This window comes from Ahaetulla prasina, chromosome 3 (genome assembly GCF_028640845.1).
Source record: "Ahaetulla prasina isolate Xishuangbanna chromosome 3, ASM2864084v1, whole genome shotgun sequence".
In the NCBI taxonomy this organism is placed as follows: Eukaryota; Metazoa; Chordata; class Lepidosauria; order Squamata; family Colubridae; genus Ahaetulla; species Ahaetulla prasina.
The window spans coordinates 2,643,113-2,661,614 of NC_080541.1; the positions used below are offsets into that span (position 1 = coordinate 2,643,113).

An 18,502-nucleotide genomic window follows, 5' to 3' on the forward strand; every position below is an offset into this window, starting at 1 on the left:
TGGGAAAGTTTATAATTGTTGTAGATTTGTTATGTAGGGAGAGGAGAACACATCACTTACTTTTGATATAATTTACATAATATGTTCATTATTATTATTTTTACTGTTAACCACGTTGTTATTAATATAGTTTATAGATGACAGGCTATCCATATGTAAGTTGATTTGTCAGTTTAACAATTTGAAATTCTTTGGGCCTATTTTGCAAGGGAGGGGAAACCAACATTGCAGATTATACTAATCAGCATTCAACTAGGGAAGATATTAGGTGTATATAAGTTTTTTTTCTTTTTTTAATGTTTTTTTTCTATTTTTTCTTTTTAACACTTTTTTCTTTAATGTCTATTGTCTTTTTCCCCCTTTTTAAAAATATTTTGGTGTTTTGCATTTTAATCTTCTTTGAATAAACTAAAATTTTCTGGGGAGAAAAAATTCTTTTATTTTTTTTTTGATAATTTTCAGCATTCAACCAGTGGACTTTTTAGGTTTAATGTTAGTGTGAATGACATACATTGATTAGTTTAGCACTTAAGTTACTGTCTCTCAAAGTGCGAAACTTTACCTGTAGTTTGAAGCAACATTAACGGTTCAAAGCCCTTTTTGCAAGAGAAGGCACCCAGTCTGTAATCTGCAAAAACCAGTTTGAGGATTTATCCCAAACTGGGAAAGTGGATTTTGGGATGGGGTGGGACATCTCCTGCTGCCCCCTGCTGCCTGCAACTTGGAACAACGGTTTGGTTTCCACAGAGGAAAATATTAGCATTAATATCTATTATTTTAAAATGTTTTGTCTTTTTTTCAGTGGGTTGCAAGCCGAGTAAGAGTTGCCTCTAGGGGAGATGGGGAGCATATAACTTTCATTAATAAATAAAAATTAAAAAAAATAAAAGAACCGAAGAGGGGGTCTGTATCCGAGGGTCAGGATAATATTATTTGCAACTGTCAAAACTTCTCCAAAGAAGCAAGCCGCCAGCAAATATTAGTCTTTCTCTGTGGTTTGGGATCTGGGATAAATGTATGGACCAGTGGCTCTCCAGCTTTCCAACTTTAAGAGGAGTGGACTTCAACTCCCAGAATTCTGTGACTTCCAGGATTCTATGCTGGCTGGGGAATTCTGGGAGTCGAAATCCACCCTTCTTAAAGCTGCAGAAATTTGGAAACACTGACAGAGAAAAATGCAATTTAAAATAAAACCTGAAGTGTTGTGGAGTTCACCCTTTAGACCAGGGGTCTGCAACCTTGGTCCCTTCAAGACTTGTGGACTTCAACTTCCAGAGTCCCTCAGCCAGCAAAGCCACAAGTCTTAAAGGGACCAGGGTTGGAGACCCCTGCTTTAGACCCCCCCCCCAAAAAGGTTTATTTTCTTTGTGTGACGTAATGCAATCTGTAGCAGTTGGATGGGGACAAGACCTGTGTTCAAATTCTCTCTCCACCATGAAGAGAGGTGTGCCCGCTGTGAGCCACCCCCTTCCTGAGCTCCGAGAGGAAAGGGAAGAAATAAGGAACACAGGTGGCGGGGTATGTGTGGGAGGGTCATTGTGTGAGCCTGAACGCACATCCAACTTTTATCTCTCTTGCAGCATCAGCCCCAAAGATCTGAAGGCCATGTTACCTCAGGTCAACTACCGAGTGCCGAATATGCGTTTCCTTCGAGATAAACTTGTGGTAAGCAGATACCAATAGCAGCAGCTCTTAGACTTATATACTGCTTCACGGTGCTTTACAGCCCTCTCTAAGCAGTTTACAGCGTCAGCCTCTTGCCCCCAACAATCTGGATCCTCGGATCGAACTAGTGGCAGTGGGCAGAGTTAGCTTGAAATTCTGCATTCTCACCATTGGGGCCACCACATTCCTTCCTTTCCTTTCCTTCCTTCCTTTTTTTTAATTTGCATTTATATCCCGCCCTTCTCCGAAGACGCAGGGCGGCTTACACTATGTCAAGCAATAATCTTCATCCATTTGTATATTATATACAAAGTCAACTTATTGCCCCCAACAATCTGGGTCCTCATTTTACCTACTTTATAAAGGATGGAAGGCTGAGTCAACCTTGGGCCTGGTGGGACTTGAACCTGCAGTAATTGCAAGCAGCTGTGTTAATAACAGACTGCCTTAGCAGTCTGAGCCACCAGAGGCCCTTCCTCCCTCCCTCTGTATGCTCTATTCCTTTCTGCTTTCCTGCCTTCTTTTTTCCCTCCTTCCTTCCTCTTGCGCTATTCCTTCCTCCCCTCCTTCATTCCTCAAGCTTTCCTTCTTTCCTTCCTCCCTCCCTCTTTTCTAATGCTCTATTCCTCCCGCCTTCCCTCCCTCCCTGTCCTTCCTTCCTCCCTCCCTTCCCACTTAGCAATAGCCCTTAGACTTATATACCGCTTCATAGTGCTTTACAGCTCTTTCTAAGAGGTTTACCGAATCAGCCTCTTGCCCCCCAACAATCTGGCTCCTCGGATCGAACTGCTGACAGTGGGCAGAGTTACCCTGCAATTCTGCATTCTCACCATTGAGCTACTACATTCCTTCCTTTCCTTTCCTTTCCTTTCCTTTCCTTCCTCCCTCCCTCCCTCCCTCCCTATGCTCTATTCCTTTCTGCTTTCCTGCCTTCTTTTTCCCCTCCTTCCTTCCTCTTGCGCTATTCCTTCCTCCCCTCCTTCATTCCTCAAGCTCTCCTTCCTTCCTTCTTTCCTCCCTCCCTCCCTCTTTCCTAATGCAATATTCCTCCCACCCTCCCTCCCTCCCTGTCCTTCCTTCCTCCCTCCCTCCCTTCCCACTTAGCAATAGTCCTTAGACTTATATACCGCTTCATAGTGCTTTACAGCCCTTTCTAAAAGGTTTATAGAATCAGCCTCTTGCCCTTCAACAATCTGGCTCCTCGGATCAAACTGCTGACAGTGGGCAGAGTTAGCCTGCAATTCTGCATTCTCACCATTGAGCTACCACATTCCTTCCTTCCTTCCTTCCTTCCTTCCTTCTTTCCTTCCTCCCTCCTTCCCTCCCTCCCTCCCTCCCTTCCCACTTAGCCATAGCGCTTAGACTTATATATTGCTTCACAGTGTTTCACAGCCCTCTAAGCAATTTACAGAGTCAGCCTCTTGCCCCCAACAATCTGTGGCCTCATTTTACCGACATTGCTGGGAATTGTTGGAACTGGAGTCTCGATACATGGGAAGGGTCCAGATTGCTCCGGTCTCGGCAAATTTAATTAGCTCTTTCTTTTCTCTTCTGGGTCCACGCAGGAGCTGGAGGTTCGTGGCGATATCACCTTCAGCCATTTTACACACTTCTACAAAAACCTGATGTTCGATGCGCAGAAATCGGTAAGAACTTTTAGCCTCCGTTGCAGGAGGAGATCTTGTGTTGCTCAGCAAGAGCTGAAACTCAGGAGTCCGATACATGTAGTCCTCTACTTACAAGGGTTCATTTAGTGACCAGAGTGACAACAGCACTGTAAAAAGTACATGCCAGTTTCCAAGCGTCTGGATTTTCGATCACATGACCGGGGGGGGGGATGCCACAATGTCACAGGTCAAAAAAACCCGCATGTCTTTTTCTAGATCAAAATTCAGACGTTTTGGAAATTGACTCGTATTTATGACGGTCGCAGTGTCCCAGGGTCACATTATCCGCATTTGCATCTTTCTGAAAGGTGAAGTCAACGGGGAAGCTGGATTCGCTTAACAAACCGTGTTACTAACTTAACAACGGCAGTGATTCACTTAACAACTGTGGCAAGGCAGGTTGTAAAATAGGAAAAAACCTGTTTAATAACTAAGCAATGGAAATTTTGGGGTCAGTTGTGGTTGTAAGGTGAGGACAATCCGTAGGCTCTTTTCTGACTTACAAATTTGATTCAGAGGTAGGAGCTTTCTGCATAAATCCTTATGATTTATATTGATATATTGACCATCAATTGTGTTGTAAATGTTGTACCTTGATGAACGTATCTTTTCTTTTATGTACACTGAGAGCATATGCACCAAGACAAATTCCTTGTGTGTCCAATCACACTTGGCCAATAAAATTCTATTCTATTCTATTCTATTCTATTCTATTCTATTCTATTCTATTCTATTCTATTCTATTCTATTCTATTCTATTCCTTTTATGTACACTGAGAGCATATGCACCAAGACAAATCCCTTGTGTGTCCAATCACACTTGGCCAATAAAAAATTCTATTCTATTCTATTCTATTCTATTCTATTCTATTCTATTCTATTCTATTCTATTCTATTCTATTCTATTCTTTCTTTTATGTACACTGAGAGCATCTGCACCAAGACAAATTCCTTGTGTGTCCAATCACACTTGGCCAATAAAGAATTCTATTCTATTCTATTCTATTCTATTCTATTCTAAATGCGGCCAAATTAGATGAATAGAATAGAATAGGAGCTGGAAGGGACCTTGGAGGTCGTCTAGTCTAGCCCCCTGCCCAAGCAGGAGACCCTCTACCATTTCAGACAAGTGGCTGTCTGGTCTCTTCTTGAAAGCATCCAGTGATGGAGCAACCACAACTTCTGGAGGCAAGCAGTTCCACTGGTTAATTGTTCTCACTGACAGGAGGTTTCTCCTCATTCGTGAGTTCTTAGTGAGTTATTAGAGAATTAGTGAGTGCCGTTTTGTGATCCTGTAACGTGGGTACCCCCAATTGTCAAACTTTGGATCTGGGACATAAGTCCCCCTTTTCACATCGGTCATAACTTCAAACGGTCACTAAGCGATCGGTTGCAAGTCAAGGACCACGGAAGTCCTTGACTCACAACTACAACTGACCCCCCCAAAATCCCATTGCTAAGCGAGACATTTGTTAAGGGAGTTTTGCTCCATCTTCCTTGCCACGGTTGTTCAGCAAACCATTTGGTCACTAAGCAAATCCGGCTTTCCCCACTTTGACTTGGCTTTGTCGGAAGGTCGCAGAAGGGGCCGTGCAGCCGTCATAAGTACGAGCCAGTGGACGAGCATCAGAATTTTTATCATGAGACCACGGGGATCCTGCAACGGTCGTAAGTGTGAAAACCCGTCATAAGTCACTTTTTTCAGTGCTGTTACAACTTCGAACGATCACTAAATGAATGGTTGTGAGTCAAGGACTAATCATAGCCCTTTGATGTCACGGAACCACTTTCCGCTTAAAAATACAGAAAACAAAATGCACAGGTACCAGATATGTGGTACCTTGCTCAATAGTAGTACCTGTGAGAGGGATCTTGGAGTCCTGGTGGATAACCATCTAGATATGAGCCAGCAATGTGCAGCAGCTGCCAAAAAAGCCAACACAGTTCTGGGCTGCATAAACAGAGGGATAGAATCAAGATCACGTGAAGTGTTAGTGCCACTTTATAATGCCTTGGTAAGGCCACACTTGGAATATTGCATTCAGTTTTGGTCGCCACGATGTAAAAAAGATGTTGAGACTCTAGAAAGAGTGCAGAGAAGAGCAACCAAGATGATTAGGGGACTGGAGGCTAAAACATATGAAGAATGGTTGCAGGAACTCGGCATGCCTAATTTAATGAAAAGAAGGACCAGGGGAGACATGATAGCTGTGTTCCAATATCTCAGGGGTTGCCACAGAGAAGTGGGAGTCGGGCTGTTCTCCAAAGCACCTGAGGGTAGAACAAGAAGCAATGGGTGGAAATTAATCAAGGAAAGAAGCAACTTAGAACTAAGGAGAAATTTCCTGACAGTTAGAACAATTAATCAGTGGAACGACTTGCCTGCAGAAGTTGTAAATGCTCCAACACTGGAAATTTTTAATAAGATGTTGGACAACCATTTGTCTGAAATGGTATATAGAGTTTCCTGCCTGGGCAGGGGGTTGGACTAGAAGACCTCCAAGGTCCCTTCCAACTCTGTTATTATTATTATTATTATTACCTTTTCTTAAAACTTCTGTCGGTCCCAGCTTTGCGAGCGATTAAAACTGGTGAACTCACACGTTGCCTCTTTGCTTTTCAGATCATCGAACAACTGGAATTATCCTTCCCTTTGCGGTAAGTAAGAAGCGTGCCTCAGTTTCCCCGTGGGCCCAGGTGCTCATTATCATGGCATTCTCTCTTTCGGGCTTCTTTGAGAAGATTTTCCTGATTGTGGTGGAGCTCAGTTGTAAAGTTGACAAAAATAAGGTTTGCACCAAGAGGGCTTTCTCCAGAGTCAGCCAGATGCCTCCAAGAATTGACCAAAACATACGAAAAGCAAAGCAAAATACAAAAAGCAAAAGCAAAACAACAACAAATGCCTCTAGGGACTTTAATTACTCTCTCCGTAATTAAAGAGAGTCTGCTTTGAAACTTGCGTTTCCATAGTCCACTGTTTTCTGACCTCTTGAACTTTAAAATGGGTGGACTTCAACTCCCAGAATTCCACTGCCAGCTAGTCTCTCTCAACCACAACAGCTTTTGAGATGTGGACTTCAACTCCCAGAATTCCCTAGAGTTCTCAACTTCGATAGCATTGGGACTCCTTCATCCAACGTCTTCCAGTTGGATGAAGTGAACGTCCAGCTCTCCTCTTCAATCCTTTTTGGGGTGTCTTGCTCAGCCTCTGAGATGTGTTAAAATTGGCATGGTGTTGTGTCTCGCCCGCTCCCCCCGCCGCAGCCGGGCCCCTCTTATCTCCTGCCAGACGCTGATAGTACAGAAGAATGTCCTGGCATGCCTCTAGCCCCCAGCCCTGGCACCATGCCCGGACAAACCGAACAAACAAACCTCCCTCCGATAGCATGTGCACCTGAAGCCAGCCACGAGCTGGGATTACCGACAGCTGGAGACGAAACGATGCAATGGATAGACCCACGCTTCCGGAGAATGGAGAGGCGACGTCAGCAAAAGGAAGGGAGGGGCAGGCCTGGATAAGTGCTGAGTCATGGAGCCACACCCCATGGCCTATATAAGGGATCTGCTTTCTGGCATTCTTTGAGTCAGGCAAAGTCTAATCTGGATTGCTGAAGTCACACCTTGGATTCCTGCTTGCCCTGAGAACTCTGAAAGGAATTTGGCAAAGCTGCAGAGGCACGCTTGATACAGACTTCCCCGACTCGGCCGTCAAAGGAGGAGTGGGACACGACACATGGCTAGCCTTAGAATTCTGGGAGTTGAAGTCCACACATCTTAAAGTTGCCAGGGTTGAGATAGTAGAGTCACATAATTATAGTGAATACCTGTTTAAAAGCCATATATTTAGTTTCCTCCTGGAAGTCATATAGCAGAGGTCTTCAAACGTGGCAGCTTTAAGACTTGTGGACTTCAACTCCCAGAGCTGGCTGGAGAATTCTGGGAGTTGAAGTCCACAACTCTTAAAGCTGCCAAGGTTGAAGACCACTGAGCTAAAGCAAGTTTGGTGAGCAAGGAACCAGAACTTTTGAGAACTGCCATGAACGCCCGTAGCTCAGGGAATCATCTGGAGATGATCTTCCCCAACCTGGTGTCCAGCAGATGCCCAGCTGGACCTGTAGGTGATGCTAGCTGGGAATTCTGAGACATGTGGTCCTAACTCATCCAAAAGATGCCAGGATAGGAACAAGTGATACGAAAGATGCAAACAATTGACAAAAGTACTGATAGAAGAGAATATTTGCACTTCAGAGTTGAACCGTGGGGTCCTGGGTGCTCTCTGAGCTTGGTCAAGCTAGCACTGATGATGTTACCTAGTTTGGTCATGAAACGTCTGCGAGAAAACAACCGAGCTCAGAGAACACTCTACAGTCCTCCTTCTCCTCCTCCTCCACCACCCCACTCCCTTGTAGCGCGGATGATGTTACCTAGTTTGGTCATGAAACGTCTGCAAGAAAGCAATTGAGCTCAGAGAGCACCAAGAGCCCCACCCTTGTCGAAGTGCTGTTAGGTGTGGGTGTGTGGCACACAGCTGCTGACATGGGTTCGTCTCTCCTGCTTCCTTTTCAGTAACATGGATCGGCCGGAACTCTGCCAAATCACCTTATACGACTTCCAGAAATTCTTACAATACGATCAAAAGGTATTTTCTGAAGGAAAAAGGTTTGCCTTTGTGAAAACCAGCAGAGATAATGAACAAAAAACTAACATTAATGAAATAGATGTAGATAAAGAGAAGGGGAGGAAGGTCTGGAAAGTAGAAGAAGGTAGAAGAGGGAAGAGAGTTAAAAGGAGGGGGTGGTGACTGGGCAAGCCCGACTAATTGTATATAACTGTACATTGGATGAGTTGTTGGATATGAATGTAAAAATAAAACTTTTACAAAAAAAAAAATGAAATAGCTAATGTTTTCCCGTTATGTACCTTTTCTTTTGTTAGATGCCCACAGTCCCTTGACAATGAGCTGGGCGGCATGTAAATTCAATAAATGCATAAATAAATAGCTGCATTTCTGTATGAGTAGTCCTTGGCTTCCGTGAGCCCAACATTTTTCTTGCTAAGTGAGATATTTATTGAGTTTTGCCCCGTTTTATGACTTTTCTTGCCACAGCTGTTAAGTGAATCACTGCAGTTGTTAAGTTAGTAACCCGGTTGGTAAAGTAAATCTGGCTTGCCCATCGACTTGGCTTGTCAGAAGGTCGCAAAAGGCGATCACATGACCTTGGGATGCTGCGACCGTCATAAGTATGAGCCAGTTGCCAAGTGAATGAATTTTGATCACGTGACCCTGGGGATGCCACAGTTGTTGTAGGTGGGTGAAAAACAGCCATTTTTCAATGCCGTTGTATCTTCGAAAAATCACTAAGCACACTGTTGTAAGTTGAGGACTTCCTGTATTGTTCCTCCCCTCTAGACAGAATCTTGCCAAAGTAAAGCAGACTATTTGCATCATCAGTGTTCTACTCCAAGGATCTCCATAAGTCTGGAGGAGCCAACTTAACTTTCTTCCTTCCAGCCACACGGCCTAAACTTTGCTGTCTATTGGTTCTCTGGAATGCAAATAAATTGAATGAATGAATGAATGAATGAATGAATGAATGAATGAATGAATGAAAAAAGAAGGAAGGAAGGAAGGAAGGCCTTCCCTCCCTCCTGGGAATACAGACCAGCGGTGGGTTTCAAAATTTTTACTACCAGTTCTGTGGGTGTGGCTTGGTGGGCGTGGCATGGGAGGAATAATGCAAAATCCCCATTTCCTCCCAATCAGCTGGGACTGGGGGGGGGGCCACTCAGAATTTTTACTACCAGTTCTCCGAACTACTCAGAATTTCCAGCACCGGTTCTCCAGAACCTGCTGAAACCCACCTCTGATCCAGACCGCATTCCACCGCAATCCATTTGTCTCCTAGCCACTACTTAAATTTTCTCCATTATGTTCTCTCTCGCCTGGTCTTTCAAGTCTTCCAACGGCGCATTGATTTTGCTAAAACCTGTGCAGTGCACGTCAAAGTGGGAGGAGTTTGCAGGTGCCATGCTGACTTTTTTGACCCCTCCTGAGGATGCTCCCTCCCTCTCAGTTCAAACCCAGCTCTCCTGCTGCACAGCTGCCTGGTAACTCCGCCCTCTGCCTTTTCCCTGCAGGAAGCCTGGGCGAGTGACATCGCCAAGGTACGCAGGATGATGTGCAGCTACCTGCAGGATCGTTTTGCTGACATGGCGGAGCCTGTCTTCCAGCTGGATGAAGTGAGTGTCCGGCTCTCTTCCTCCAATCATCCTCAGAGGCGGGGAGGGGGTTGTCTTGTTAAGCCAGCGTTTCTCAACCTCAGCAGCTTTACGATGGGTGGACTTCAACTCCCAGAATTCCCCAGAGGAATCTAGAGCAGGGCTCTCCAATCTTTGTAACTTTTAAGGCTTGTGGACTTCAACTCCCAGAGTTCCTCAGCCATCTTTGCCTTACACACTGTAAGCCGCCCTGAGTCTTCGGAGAAGGGCGGGATATAAATGTAAATTTAAAAAAAAATCTTTCCAAGAGACTTGGAACTCTGGGAGTTGAAGTCCACAAACCTTAAAGTTACTAAGGTTGGAGACCCCTAATCTAGAGCAGGAGTCTCCAACCTTGGCAACTTTAAGACTTGTGGACTTCAACTCCCAGAGTTCCTCAGCCAGCTTTTTAAGTCCACTAGGCTTAAAGTTTTCAAGGTTGGAGATCCCTGGCCTAGAAGTCCCTTGTCAGGTTTCCACGTGATGAAACCCATTCAAAAAAGAAATAGGCAAAGTCCATTTTCCAAAACAAATTTATTTAGGTAGGCGTCAAATTGGCAAAGTCTGTTGTAATTCCGGATCTGACACAAACCGGAATCACACCACATAGTAATGTAAATTAGAAATATCCCTCAAAAGTCACATTCCCCAATAAACACTCCATCCACATTTCCCGGTGTCTTCAAACTCCCACCTTCCACTCTCGCCAGGAGCAGCCTCCGTTCCCACGGGAGAGAAAGTCACCTAGCCCAGGGGTCTGGAAACTTGGCTCTTTTAAGACTTGTGGACTTCAACTCCCAGAGTTCCTCAGCCAGCAAAGCTGAAGTCCACAAGTCTTAAAAGAGCCAAGTTTCCAGACCCCTGACCTAGCCGAAACAATCCTCACTATCTATTCATTCATTCCCCCTACCTTAAGAATGTGGCGAGCCTGAAAACCCCCCTTAACAAGTAAAGAGAAAGAAAAGGAACAAATGATTATAATAGAGAACTAAATAAAATGGCTACGCATATGTCAAATTTCGCACATCAAATGCGAAAACAGGACAGGGTTTCAGGAGGCCAAAAATAGCTGTATTCAGTGTATAAGACGCACCAATATTTCCACCCTCTTTAGGTGGAACCATACTCTTGAAAAGTTTGGTAATTACAGTTCTTAGTGCTTAATCACCCTAACCCTCCCAACTCAGTTATTCTGTAATTCTTTTCTTGTTTATGTTTATGTTGTTTGTTTATGTTTATTCAATTTCTATACCACCCTTCTCCTAAAAGACTCAGGGCGGTTTCAGCCAACTAAGAACAACAAATACAAAAATTAAAAACAGATTTAAAAGAATAATTTAGATTGGCTGAATATACTAAAAACTATTAAAATCCCCATTAAAACTCTTTCCCTCCTTCTCTGCGCAGTTCCTGACCTTCTTGTTCTCCAAAGAAAACATGTTGATGGATTCCAAGGGTGACCAAGTGGTCCCTGAAGAAATGAACTTCCCCTTGTCGCAGTACTGGATCTCCTCTTCTCATAACACGTAAGAGCTTCTCCGATTCTTGGGTCATTCATGGATGGATTCAGCGTGGAAAGGAGGCAACTGAGGTCATGCTAGATAGGATCATCCCTTGCATTCCACCAGGCCTGTGTTGGCCATAACGCCAAGGATTAGTAAACTGTCCTTTCCCACAGCTAATTTGGAGCCAGAGCAGAGGTCTCGAAACTGGGCAACTTTGAGACTTGTGGACTTCAACTCCCAGAGTTCCTCGGCATCAGTATGTGTAGGTCTTCTGCTAAGCCAGGGGTCTGCAAACTTGGCTCTTTTAAGACTTGTGGACTTCAACTCCCAGAGTTCCTCCGCCAGCTTTGCTTTCTTGTTGTTTTCTTGTAGACATTTCATGACCCAACTAGGTAACATCCTCAGTGCTGGCAGGCAGAGGGGTTTGAGGAGAGTTGGAGGAGGAAGAGGAGGCCTGTAGGATCCTTGATACTCTCTGGGCTTAGTTCTTTCCTTGCGGACCTTTCATGACCCAACTAAGGAACATCATCAGTGCTAATGCTGTTGCCCTGATGACATTACCAAGTTTGGTAATGAAAGATCTGCAAGAAAAGAGCCAAGCTCAAGAGGGCATCAAGGACCTCTCCTATGAATCCATCTAATAAAAGAAAAAAAGAAAATAAGTCTTTGAGAGATTGTGGATTTGGGGGGGCCTCCTCCAACCCATTCCCAAATTCTCCCCACAGCCTTTCACAACCCACAGTTTCAGTCCATTTGCTTCTCCTCCTTCCTTGCAGGTATCTCACAGGGGATCAGTTCTCCAGCGAGTCTTCCCTGGAGGCCTATGCCCGCTGCCTTCGGATGGGCTGCCGATGCATTGAACGTAAGCTTCTTTCCGCCCCCCGCCCCCAAATTTTAATTGATTATTTTATTACCGTATTTTTCGGACTATAAGACGCACCAAGATTTTGAAGAGGTAAACGGGAGGGGGGGGGAAGGTTTTTGCCCTCCCCAGCCTACAGGAGCTCTCTGCAGGCCTCCCAAACCCTCTGCAGGCCCCATTTTTGCAAAAAACAAAATAAAACAAAAACGGGGCTGTTTTTGGCGAAAACAGGACGCCTGGGGCAGGGTTTCAGGAAGCCAAAAATGGCTGTATTCAGTATATAAGACGCACCAACATTTCCACCCTCTTTGAAAAGTACACTGATTAATTTCTTAGTGCTTAATAAACATTGTCTTTTCTGGGTATTTAATTTGCTTAATTAATTATAATTCTGATTATATTCTTAATCTCCTTTTTTCCAACTACTGGTAAAATACTGTAGATTCCATGTTTGATAGTCCTCCGTGTCTTCTTTTGGCTTAATTTTCAATGTACAGTTTCCATTTCTGCACAATCTAATATTTTCTTAATTATCTCTTCATCTTGTGGTGTTTTCCTCATCTTTCCAATATTGTGCTAATAGAATCCTCGCTGCTGTTAAAACATCAAATATTAAATACTTAACTTTTCTTATCTTACACTGTTCGTTTATTGATGTTGATGTATATCTAAAAATAAAACAAAAAATGTATACCAAAAAAAATACATACTTTACTTATCTCATTTTTCTGATATACTTAATTAAAAACAGTTCTGGGTTAAAATCTACATGATTCCCTATCTTCTAGCCACCTGTGTATCTTTGCCCCCAATTTTTTTTGATTACATTTCCAACATTTGATAATATGTGCCCATTTTTTGATTACATTTCCAACATTTGCTAGACATATTTTTAAACGTTTTGGCTAACCTAGCAGGTGGTGGATGCCATTTATAAAACATTTTATATAGATTTTCTTTATAAGAAGTGGAATGTAAGCTGATGTCCCTCATTCTTCACCCCATTAACAAGCTCTGGTTAACGGTTCCATCCTTATTTTTGATGATCTGCCCCAAGGCTATTTCTGAGCACCATTTGTGGGGTGTTTTTTTTCCACCACGTAGTGATTTTCTACATTTGGAAAAAGCCCCCCAAAAGGCCACAGCTTCCCCTTCTTGGCATCCCAAACTGCAAGGTTGCTTACAGATGTTGGAAGACCGTCACACCTGGACAGCCCTTGGGAAAGGCCATGTTGCAGAATTGAAGGTGTCGGTGACGGCTGCAGAAGGGAAATGCAATTGGTGTATTGTTTGCAAGGAGCCTTTGTTAGATTTAATTGCAGGAGATTGAGATGATTAATTGATTCATTGGGTGGAGAGCTAGAAGTGTCTGCTTCCTCAGCTGGGCACCTCCAAGAAGCGTGCAAGGATTGGAATTCTCAGGGGAAGAAATGTACACCCCGCACAAACAACCCTCTCGCGCATACAACGCACGGACTGGGGACTTGTCTTGGGGACATTTGAATCTCGACGCGGCCAGAAAGTGCCCAGTGGAGGAAGCCCGATTTATGTGATGATTTAAAAAGCTGGGATTCAAATTTGAAGAATCAAACCCAAGCTTTGATCTTCTTCTGTTCCAGTGGATTGCTGGGATGGCCCTGATGACCTGCCCATCATCTACCACGGCCACACGCTGACCTCCAAAATCAAGTTCCTGGATGTCTTGCACACCATCAAAGAGCACGCCTTCACCACCTCTGAGTAAGCCATGTTGCTGCTTTTATGCGCCTTGGGTCTTGCTTCCTCCTCCACCTCTTCCTCCCTCCACCTCTTCTTCTCCCCCTCCTTCTTTTCCTTCTTCTCCTTTTCTTCCTCCTCCTCTTTTTTTCCCCTTCTCCAATTTCTCCAATTTCTCCTCTAACTCCTATTTCTCCTCCTCCTTCCCCTTCTCCCCTTCTTTTCCTTCTTCATCTCCTCCACCTCTTATCTCCTTTCTCTTCCTCCTCTCCTCCTCCTTTTCCTCCCTCCTTCTCTTCTGCCTCCTCCTCCTCCTCGTTCTTCATTGGAGGGCAGAATGTTTGAAGGTGAGAATGAATCTCACAGAATGGCTTCAGGGGCCCTCCATAAAAATTGTCCCTCGGGGTGGAGAAGGTTCCAGACACTGGAAAGGATGTTTTAGTGGACTGAACGGAGCAGCCAGATAGAAGCTCCGCCGTTTGCTCCCAAGCCAAAAAAATAAAAAAATAAAAAAATGGTAGCCCGAAACCTTTGTCCCCATCCCTTTGCCAAGCACCTCCTGTTCTCAGGAAGTCCCACCTCAGGCCATCCCCATCCAAATTGCAGAACGGAGCATCCTTGAATATTGCCCTAGATCTTCTTCTTTGTCATTCGTTGTCGTTGCTGTTAGTTGCAAAGTCATGTCTGACTTATCGCGCACGTTCCTCCAGGCCTTCCTGTCTTCTACCATCCCCAAGAGACCATTTAAGCTCCCACCGACTGCTTCAGTGATTCCATCCAGCCACTTTGGTCTCTGTCGTCCCATTCTTCTTTTGCCCTCAATCGTTCTTCTCTTCTTTGTCATTTAATGATCCCCTAATACCTTGCGGGGTGGAGTCGGGACAACTGAATGGAGCTAGCAGAGTGTTTTACTGGCCGGATGCCCTTCAGAATTTTGTTCAGCAGATAATATTCTCACTGTGCCCAGAGAGAGAAATATCTGCACTGAAATCCTTTGGCCACCTAATGAGAAAGAAGGACTCCCTGGAGAAGAGCCGAATGCTGGGAAAGATGGAGGGCAAAAGAAGAAGGGGACGGCAGAGAACGAGGTGGCTGGATGGAGTCACTGAAGCAGTAGGCGTGAGTTTAAATGGATTCCAGAGGATGGTAGAGGACAGGAAGGCCTGGAGGAACCTTTTTTTTTTTGCATTTATATCCCGCCCTTCTCCGAAGACTCAGGGCGGCTTACACTATGTCAAGCAATAGTCTTCATCCTATTTGTATATTTTTATACAAAGTCAACTTATTGCCCCCAACAATCTGGGTCCTCATTTTACCTACCTTATAAAGGATGGAAGGCTGAGTCAACCTTGGGCCTGGTGGGACTTGAACCTGCAGTAATTGCAAGCAGCTGTGTTAATAATAGGCTGCATTAGCCTGTTGCGCCACCAGAGACCTTGTCCATGGGGTCGCGATGGGTCGGACACGACTTCGCAACTAACAACAGCAACAGGATCGAACTCACAGCCTTCTGTTTGTGAGGCGAGAGCTCCACCTCCAGGCCACCACGCCACTCCTGGCTATTGCCCTAGGCGTAAACAAAAAAATGCAGGATTTTTCAGGGGCTGCCTGATGCCTTTTCCTTCTCCCACAGGTATCCCGTTATCCTTTCCATCGAGGATCACTGCAGCATCGTCCAGCAGAGGAACATGGCGTCCCACTTCAAGAAGGTCTTTGGCGACATGTTGCTTACCAAACCCATTGACGTCAATGCCGACCAACTTCCTTCTCCTGCCCAGCTCAAGAAAAAAATCCTGATCAAGGTAGCCCAGCCCTCTTGTCTCCCACCTGGGAGAAATCCTGAGCCTTCCAACCCCTCTGCTCTCTTTGTGTGCCCTGAAGCAATCTGTTGTGACCGAGGCCCAAGTCATGATTACTAAACACAATTCAGTCCCCAACAAACTTATTTTATTAAAACAGCTGAGAATGAATTCATTCTCAACTTCCTCCAAAACAAAATTCTTAATGGCCTCTGGTGGCTCAACAGGCTAATGCAGCCTGTTATTAACAGCAGCTGCTTGCAATTACTGCAAGTTCAAGTCCCACCAGGCCCAAGGTTGACTCAGCCTTCCATCCTTTATAAGGTAGGTAAAATGAGGACCCAGATTGTTGGGGGGGCAATAAAAGTTGACTTTGTATATAATATACAAATGGATGAAGACTATTGCTTGACATAGTGTAAGCCACCCTGAGTCTTCGGAGAAGGGCGGGATATAAATGCAAATAAAAAAACAACAACAACCCCACTCCGTGGGCCTTATCACCAACCTCTGACGTCTTTGGCAACCTGCCAAAGGCTTTTCTAGGCAAAACCCCTACAAGGTTCAAGAGACCCTGATAAGAACCACAGAAAGCAATGTTGCTTTCCTACAAAGAACCCAATAGCTCGTTGCTGCTCTTTTAAGCCTTATGGGAGAGGCCAATCATCTTCTGGCCTTACTCCCGAGTTGTCCTTTTTTCTTCAGCTGCTCTTGCCTCCTGGCAGCTCTTCGCATGCCTGCACTAGGAACACGCTCCTCCTGTTCCTCTGCTTCTGCTCTCCGCCTCTGGAGGCTCCGGAGTCCGCGCATCGCTCCCAGATGACCCTGGCCCCATCTCTGCCTCCGACGCAGAGCCTTCATCCGGGCCTTCCCCTGACTCCAGGACTGGCCCATTGTCCTCCCCAGCCTCCGTACTGTCTGACTCCGCTGCCAGGTCCGCAGGCTGCTGGCGGATTACAACACAATCTCCCTGCGTCTTCCATGCTCAATTACAACTATCCACTTACACCGTGCATGGGTTCAGTGGTGTTGCTGTAGACCAGGGGTCTCCAAACTTGGCAACTTGTGGACTTAAGGTGCAAGGTGCCTTCAGAAGATCTACAGATGGTTTCCACCATCCTGGCTTGCTCATATCAGCCTTCTCCACCCGGACCCCTCTCAATGCTTCTCAACCTTGATCACTTGAAGATGAATTCAACTCCCAGAATCCTCCAGCCAGCAGAACCATTTTAAGATGCCTGGGTAAAAAAACTGAGTCCCAAACAAGGATCTCCCCAGCCAGGGGTGTCCAACCTTGGCAACTTTTAAGACTCATGGACTTCAACTCATAGCTGCATGGCTGGCTGGGGATTCTGGGAGTTGAAGTCCACGAGTCTTAAAAGTTGCCAAGTTGCTTAAAAGTTGCTTAAAAGACGCCTTTGGTCTAGATCAGCATTTCTCAATCTTGGCAGCATGAAGAGGTGTGCAGTTCGATTTCTAGAATTCCCCCACTGGCGTATGTGGGTCGTACGTCCCAGAATTCCCTAGCTAACATTCCGGTGGAGGAATTCTGGGAGTTGAAGTCAACTGATTTCCAAGCTGCCAAGATTTGAGAACCACTGGCTAAAAAGAATAAAAAGTGTTTCAGTTGGAAGGGAATATTTATAGCTCAGGGTTGAACTGAGGGGTCCTTGGTGCTCTCTGAGTTTGGTGGTTTTCTTGCAGGCGTTTCGTGACCCTACAAGGTTACATCATCAGCGCTCACTCCTCCTCCACAGTCCTCTTCCTCTTCCCCTCCTCCTCTCTGCTTGGTTGTTTACTTCCAGGTGTTTCATTACCCAGCCAGGTAACATTGTTGGTGCTAGAAGGTGCAAAGCCCACTCCCTTCTAGCACTGATGATGTTATCTAGTCTGGTAATGAAACACCTGCAAGAAAGCAAATTCCAACAGCATCAAGGACCCCGCAATCTGTGATGACCTGGGGCTTGGCACGAAGGCAAGATGGCCAGAGATGTCCCCGATGTTCCGTTTACTCTCTGACCTGGAGAAAAACTCTCCCACAAAACCTGCAGCAGCTTCTGGCTGCAGATGCTCCAGTCCAAATGCTGCAAGCAGAATGACTGCAATCAGTCACTCCAGCAGGGCAAGAGAATGAGTCCCAGACGGGAAGAAGTCCAAGATATTCAAACAGTCAGGAGGAATGCCAGGAATGCAGGCCACAACTCTCAACACTGGATGAATTCAGCATTTGTTCCTGACAAATGCCCCTCCCAAATGCCTCTCCTTTAAACTCCATCCCCAGGTGTGCCTTGTAAAGGGAATCAGGGCCCTTGTCGTGTCCCACTCCTCCGCTGACGGCCGGGTCAGGGAAATCCGAATCAGGCTTGCCTCTGCAGCTCTGCCCAAAGTCCTAGCAAAGTCCTCAGAGCAGGCAGGAGACCAGAAAGTGACTTCAGCAAGATAAGTTCGACTTTGCCTGACTCAGAGACTGCCAGAAAGTAGCTCCTTTATATAGGCCATGGGGTGTGGCTCCATGACTCAGCACTCATTAAGGCCTGCCCCTCCCTTCCTTCTGTTGCCTCCGCCTATCCAATCTTCTGATGCGAGGGTCACTCCAATCAGCTGTTGGAAGTAAACTTTCCTCAGGCTCACATGCTGTGGAGGAGGGGGAGGGGTCTAGCTGCTCCGTTTGCCTGGGCATGGAGCCAGGGCTGGGGCCGGGGGGTCTCCCTCCTCTGCAGCCTGCTTGGGCATGGAGCCAGGGCTGGGACCGGGAGGTGCCCCCTCCTCTGCAGCTTGTCTGGGCATGGAGCCAGGACTGGGGCCGGGAGGCATACATTCCTCCGTGTTCGGGAGCAGATAAGCAGACCCCGGCTGCGGTGAGAGCGGACAAGACACAACAGCCCTCTCCTTCCTCGTAAGCCACGCAACCCACATTGCTCTCTTCTGCGTTCTTCCCTGCGCACCCTAGGATGAGGAGGGAGGTGGGTCTTGGTCTTCATCTGAATCCCCTCTCCCTTGTTCTCTCTCTCCACTGCTCCGCCCAGCCTG

The 18,502-nt window shown here is 45.7% G+C and overlaps 1 protein-coding gene across 8 annotated transcripts in view; it reads left to right on the top strand.

Moving 5' to 3' along the window:
- The window catches only part of LOC131196239 (1-phosphatidylinositol 4,5-bisphosphate phosphodiesterase gamma-1-like), a 142,695-nt gene that overhangs the window by 40,532 nt on the left and 83,661 nt on the right, over positions 1–18,502 (top strand). For all 8 annotated transcript variants that reach the window (XM_058178785.1, XM_058178784.1, XM_058178782.1 and 5 more), the window contains 9 exons: positions 1,581–1,665; positions 3,231–3,311; positions 5,956–5,990; positions 7,899–7,971; positions 9,471–9,572; positions 10,998–11,116; positions 11,872–11,957; positions 13,577–13,697; positions 15,307–15,475. In XM_058178785.1, the coding sequence (XP_058034768.1) occupies positions 1,581–1,665; positions 3,231–3,311; positions 5,956–5,990; positions 7,899–7,971; positions 9,471–9,572; positions 10,998–11,116; positions 11,872–11,957; positions 13,577–13,697; positions 15,307–15,475 (871 nt within the window). The remainder of the gene's footprint in view (positions 1–1,580; positions 1,666–3,230; positions 3,312–5,955; positions 5,991–7,898; positions 7,972–9,470; positions 9,573–10,997; positions 11,117–11,871; positions 11,958–13,576; positions 13,698–15,306; positions 15,476–18,502) is intronic.